Below are 6,727 nucleotides of genomic sequence, written 5' to 3'. Positions count from 1 at the left end.
TTTTGTATTTTGTCGGTCTGGTTGATGCTTGTGTTAAGAAATAAATCATCAAGCACTTTTAGCTACTCTACCCACCTCTGTCCATGACTATTCAGGGACCCCAGTATGCAGAAATATTCAAAAACACAATTTTTAAACAGAAACCGAGCACATTTTAGTCCCCACCACAAAAGAAAACAGTTTGCCTCTCTCCATTGATTTGTATTGCGTGAAGGTGCCTCCTCGTCAATTTGGTTGGCTAGCAAACAGAAAAATACCCAAAAGCAGACCTATGGTGATTTTTACTAACAACATCACAAAGAACCCATGACTTAATTTTTCATACCCGGAAAACAGCTTTTATGACGACAAAAGTGGATCCAGGTCGTGAGTAATCAGCAGGAAGATTGGAGAGATTGGGATCCTAACACTGAAATATAGTTAGCTGTTATTGTAGTTAGTCAGTTATTGGGATATTTTAATTGGTAACAAAATGCTTGCTGCAAAAGTTGTTGGGTATGTCGTTAGGAGCCCACAGTCTTCCCATTCTCCCTTCTGAATTATTACATCTGTATCAGCTTTTGTCGTCATAAAAGCCCAGTTTTTAGGTTCAACAGCAATAAAAACTGAAGTTATGGGTTCTTTGCACTGTTAGTTGTGCAATGCCAAGCTGGCAACCACTTTACAAAGTTAGCGTTAAGACCAGGTAGGTCAGGTTTGGGTACAGTGTTTCTGACATATAACCAAAATGACACATTTATTCTCTGCACATTCTTCGAGCCATTCGTTAGGTAACTGACGAGATCGCTGCAGTCGGCAGCAGAGAAACAAGCTACAATGGAAGTTAATGGGATAATTGTCCAGCTTGTATTTGAGTTCATAAAGTGCTCGTTTTGCTACTGACAGACTCAGATTAATATTCTAAGTGTCTGACAACATTATGGAAGGGATTTCTAAGGAGGCTGACCTTTTTTGTTAAAGATTAAGATCATTTTTTAAAAGCATAAAAGTCCGAAATTGCGTTCGCTAAACCCACCAAACTCCATGTAAATAATCAGTGATTTTAGCATCGTAAAATACGGCTTCTAAAAGATCTCTGAGCACCGCTGCTCGATCGGCTCCGTTTGGTCGGTGTTTTCTTTCTTTTAATCCAATTTCGGGTCTGTCAGTCACAGTGAAAACCGGGGACATTTCCGGGGACAGATCCAGCCGGGGACAGGTCACCAAAACCGGGGACTGTCCCCCAAAAATACCTGGTGTTCACTGAATCTGGAGAGTTATTTGCATGCCAGCAAACGGGCTGATTGTCTGTTTGTTTAACCTCCAGGCCACCCGTGGTTCCGGGTTAAAGGCTACAAACGACAGGACCTCCACTCTGCAGCTTGCATGAGGAGACTCCGAGACAGTCCTTCTCATTCAAGTCCATTCTAACATCTTTTTACATTTCATCCATGTTGCTTTATCTGTTATTTTCTTCTGTATGTCTCACTATCAGCTGAGTGTACTGTGTTTTGAGCATTTCAATTCATTGTTCTATATTTCAACTGATTATGTCTTCCCTTGCTGATATAAGGATTACTATTAAAATTACCGTACTAGAGTGTGTGCATTTTCTGGCTAATTTACTACAAGTCACATACATTACTTTACTATTAAACTTATTTCCCAGACAGCCACTGGTTTCCATTCATTTCACTATATATATGTGATATGAAAATTACCCTTTTGGGGTAATACGTAGAATCTTCTTTAAAGGATTGGTTCACCATTTTTGGAAATATGCTGTTTTTTCAAGTGTGTGTGTATGTGTTTCTTTTCAAGGGGAGATCAACATCACTCTCATTTCTAGCTTAGCATATTGACTGAAAGTAGGGGAAACGGTTAGCTTACCATCACAAGTAATTAATTAACACATATCTTTTATTTTATCCATACAAATTGAATGGTAAACAAGCAAATTTGTGGTTTTAGGTAGCGTTATGTTCACAGACCATATCGGGCAAACTACCCTAGCTGGAGACCCTGAGCAGAAGTACTGGGCACATTAATAAACTATTAAACTATTGTTTTTAAAAGAAATACTTACACACCTAAAGCCTCTTCTTCCAGTCTTTATGCTAGGCTAACCACATCCGGACTCCAACTCCACACACATGAGATTGATATTGACATTCTCATTTCAGTTACTTGAATGATGAGCTGGTCTTGAACTGTCATAAAAGTTATTACGTCATTAGCGGTCATTTTCATACTTATCCATCTCAGGTAAGAAAACGTAGTCTGTGCAAGCTGGCTTAACCCTTGTGTTGTTTAACCATGAACTTGCCCTTCCAGAATTCAAAGTCGAATTTTTTGTTTGTGCTTTTCCAATGTTTTTGTCATTTTTCGGATTTATTTCTCACTTTTTCCAGCTTTTGGTGCTTTTTAAAAAAAAAAAAAAAAACCTGAGCTGGTTTAATAATAGGTTTTACACTTATTCTTGGGATTCATGGTCAACAAACCCTCATTTATGTCAAATTATGCATGAGTTTTTGTTAAAAAAGGCAGAAATTATGAATTATTTTGACTAATAGTTAAGATCAGAGGATGTTGAGACGGGTAGATGTCAAAGTTTAGTCCGGATTCTGTTTTGAAAAAAGAATTCAAATGCTAGAAGATTAAATAAAAAAAAACAAAAGATTCAATGAAATTGTTAATTTTACCTGAAGAATGTATGGAATTTTCCATGTTGTTTTGGGCAATTTGGTTGAAAGAAATCTATATTTTTGATATAAAACACATAGAAACGGGTCAATTTGACCCGAGGACAACACGAGGGTTAAAAAGAATGTCAAGGGGAGAAAAAAATGTTTAAAACAATTCTTAAACATGATGGTACGCTCCAAATGGGTTAAAGCATGCAAAACCTTGGTGTGGTCCGTAGGCATGCAGACCTGTCATGACACTTCCCCACAGCTTACTCATATTAAGCCACAAATGTAATCAGAGTGAGTCTTACTGAAGTCAGGCCAGTGCAAACAGAGTTCCATATTTAAAAAGTTAGATTTAGAAAAAAGACACGTCGTAGTTACTTGAGACAATCGACAGACCTCCTCAAAGTGGACCGCTTTTATTAGAACGACTCTCCCTGTGAGTGACCCTGCCGAGGTCTAGACGTTGACCCTCTATTGCATGGTGTTGCCATATGGCGACAAATTCTTTTTCTTAGGTTTTTTATTTTTAAGTGTTAATAACAGGATTTCCTGGTTAAGTGAAGTCATCCAGTTTCCCTGCCGCTTTTTTCTGATACCAGCCAAAATGTAGTTGTTTTTCTTAATCTTAGAAGCTTTTCTTTCCAAAAAAAAATGTCATCTGTTATCTGGGGTAAATAAACTTTGAATTTTCCTCATTTAGACCAGTTAAAATGCTATATTGTTTTCTGTAAAAGGCTAAAATTAATTTGTTGCCGTATGGCATATAAGTTGAATTTACTTGGTATTTTTTTCAATAAAAGCATGTTTTTAAAGATGGATTTTTTGGCACTTTCCACAAATGCGCATTGTTGCAATATAGCAACAAATTACCAACTACCCCCCCCCCCCCCCCCCCCCCCCCCCCCCCCCGCCCCCTTTAATTATTAGTGTTATTTTTTTTTTTACAATTGCATTATTTAACCAGTCATAAAAAACACATCAAGACATTTTTACCATGCTTAAAAACTAATTGATGCAATAGAGGGTCAAGAGAAGCTGTCCACTTATGATCTTCGCTCCCGCCACAACTTTGCCCAGGAGCCCTTGAGCAAACCACTTCACCTCAACACACCATGAGGCTCAAAGAGGCGCAGCAGGAGTGCTGGGGAGTGAACGGACGCCGGGGTGGAGCTGAGAAACAGCACAAAGGCGACTTTCCCAGGAAACATGAGGGTGACATAGCACTGTGGCATACAAGACATGCAGTCTCATACCAGTTTAATGGCTGTAACCACCCCTGGTCTGAGGTGGACCACTGACAACAGAGGTCAACTCCTTTGTAACATGATATCTGAATAGCTTCTGCCCAAACTTTATTTGTACTACCTTTAAATCCCTTGTTATACTGCTCATTTTAACCAAACTTATGTATATATATATATATGTATATATATATATATATATATATATATCTGTTTAAAATAATAGCCATCTGTATATATATTGATAGTACATAATCCCTTGTTATACTGCTCATTTTAACCAAACTTATTATATATATCTATCTGTTTATGTTAATAGCCATCTGTATATATCTTCATAGTACATATTCACCTGTAAATCTTGTTCACAATACTTGTTATCTATATATTATATTCATGGGACAAATCTATCTGTTTATAATATTCATTTCTATATTTATTCAGTACATAGCCATCCTGCACTTATGACACCATTGTATATCCTGCACTTCGGGTTAGACCCAAACTGCATTTTGTTGCCTTGTACCTGTACATGTCTGATGACAATAAAGTTGAATCTAATCTAATCTAATCTAATATTTCTACATAATCTAGTCCAGCACTGTAGAAACAGGGAAAAGTACATTTAACATCTGTAAAAAGAAAGGTCAGTAAATGTTCAAAGTGGAAGGAGATGAACTACAAATGTTGATTGCATGCAATAGTGGGTTTTTAGTGGGTTTACAACAAGGAAGTGGTTCTAAATAGCCTACCTGGATGACGAAATGGCAAAGTCCCCACCATCTATCAGCCGGATCTTGCAGAAAAGCACTCCGTTGACAAAAGGCACTGCTGTAAGCTCCTCCAATGTAAAGTGCACTTGAAACTTGAACTTCTTCTTTTTGATCAAAAAAGACATTGTTCCCAGCTGCTGGAGGGTGCTCATGGTATGATCCCCACCAATGAATGGAAAGAAATAGGCTCTCCGTGGCTTTAAAGTGGGCGCCGAAAATCCTTCTTTTCCTCAACGTCAGCCATCTCTAAGAAATGGTTTGGACCTGGAATTGAAAAGAATACACTTGTTGAAGTTATAGCCTAGATAAACTGCGTGTTGCGTTTGTTTTTTTTTTGCAGCAATGACAGCTGGAGAAATCATGTGGTCCGTTTATTGCAGATATAGTAAAACAAATAACACCTTCTGCATACTGTTACAGTTTGGATTCATGGACCTGGTGTTTTCTATTTGTTTTAGACACAACCAATCGTTTGCGTGTCTTTTCTCTAAGGTGGGTCACATTTGCAGACTCTGTCCGTGCAGATAGCTGCCACGCAAACACCCCAAACCACTCGGCGGCTCACTCGAATAAGTTTCCGTAGAAAGTTTAACAAACCTTACCGTTTCGTCGGTCTGATGCTCCTCATAGTTGTAAAACTGTGTACCAGATAACTGAAGTCCGGGTCCTTGGCAGTTCGGTCGGTTTCAGTGCATCTTCACCAACTTTTCCCTCTCCACTACAGAGTTCAGCAACAGTCAGTCGGAGCGGCTCCGTGAACGTCTCACGACTCATGGGGCCAGTTAGGGACCGTCCACAAAGTCTGAGCAGAGGTGTGGAAAGCCCCATGTATGGACTCTATGCAGGGCTGCAGCTGAAAATGTTTGTATTGTTGCCACGACAACACCAGAACTTAATATGCAATTATGATTGCTAGGTGGTTTCAGTTTTACATATTATTGTAAAACATTGTTCACTGAATTTTGGGTTCTTTATGAGTTCAAGTGAGTTGTAATTTGCCCTTTTTTGTATATCAGTATGAACGAGTTTTATTTTGGCAAGCTCATAGACCGTTAATATTAATATATAATAATAATAATAATATACAGTCTATGGGTAAGCTTTAAGATCCAAGACCGGAAGTTTGGAGACAGTAGCGCGAACGGAGGAGAGAAAACTGGGACTGTGAATAGCGAACTGTAAAGCTCCTGTTTCATTCCACTGCTGGGAAAAAAACAGGTTTTCACGGTGTTCCATCATACTTCTATAAGGAATAAAGGTAAAAAGTGGACATCAGTATGAAGTGTGGATTAATGACCAGGGTAGCTGTAAGGGCTGTCTTCGTCCTCTTTAAAGGTGCTCTAAGCGACGTAGGCTACAATGTGACGTTCAGAGATGGGAAGTAACGAAGAAGGCTTCGTTATTGTACTCAAGTAGAAGTTTCAGATATTTTTCCTTTGCTTTACTATTTATTTTTGTGGCAACTTTTGACTTTTACTCCTTCCATGTTAACACGACTATCTGTACTTTCTACTCCTTACATTTGACAAAATTGACTGAGTTTTAATATGGTCAAAACAGTCATACTAAAAATAACTGAGGGTGTTAAACAACGTTATTACCCACCAATAATTAGCTGGCTAATGTTACAGACCAAGCAAAATAGCATTAGCTACAACCAGCACCTTTACAGTAGGCACCAAAGCAGTTTTCCTCTTCGGTCCCCCTACAGGTTGGGAGCGGAATTGAACATTACTGTTACCATTACCATTATTCTTATGTCTCATCAATCAATATCAATAAATAAGGTATCTGTTGCAAAGTGGCGTGTAATCAGTGACAAAAACTTCCTTGTTACAGAAAGTTAATATCTCTCCTCCAAACCCCAAATATCTTTACATGTTGCATTTATTCTCTTCTGTTTAACTGAGCTGGATGCTCAACGACTTTTGAGAAATGAAATCTGACATGACTTTTCCAGCTTGGGTGCAGCAAATTGGCTCCAAAGTCCCCTTACAAAATTTTGACAAAGTAGCCCTCCTGATGTATATGTGGTAGTCAT

The 6,727-nt window shown here is 38.5% G+C and overlaps 1 protein-coding gene across 1 annotated transcript in view; it reads right to left on the bottom strand.

The window, feature by feature from the left end:
• The window catches only part of eeig1b (estrogen-induced osteoclastogenesis regulator 1b), a 30,939-nt gene extending 25,407 nt beyond the window's left edge, over positions 1 to 5,532 (bottom strand). The window contains exons 1-2 of the mRNA XM_032539262.1: positions 5,289 to 5,532; positions 4,666 to 4,950 (exon numbers count right to left, since the gene is read on the bottom strand). Of these exons, the coding sequence (XP_032395153.1) occupies positions 4,666 to 4,838 (173 nt within the window). The 5' untranslated portion in view covers positions 4,839 to 4,950; positions 5,289 to 5,532. The remainder of the gene's footprint in view (positions 1 to 4,665; positions 4,951 to 5,288) is intronic.
• Between the last annotated feature and the right edge of the window lie 1,195 nt (positions 5,533 to 6,727).

Source organism: Etheostoma spectabile, chromosome 16 (assembly GCF_008692095.1).
Source record: "Etheostoma spectabile isolate EspeVRDwgs_2016 chromosome 16, UIUC_Espe_1.0, whole genome shotgun sequence".
NCBI lineage: Eukaryota > Metazoa > Chordata > Actinopteri > Perciformes > Percidae > Etheostoma > Etheostoma spectabile.
This window is presented reverse-complemented; position numbering and strand designations above follow the sequence as displayed.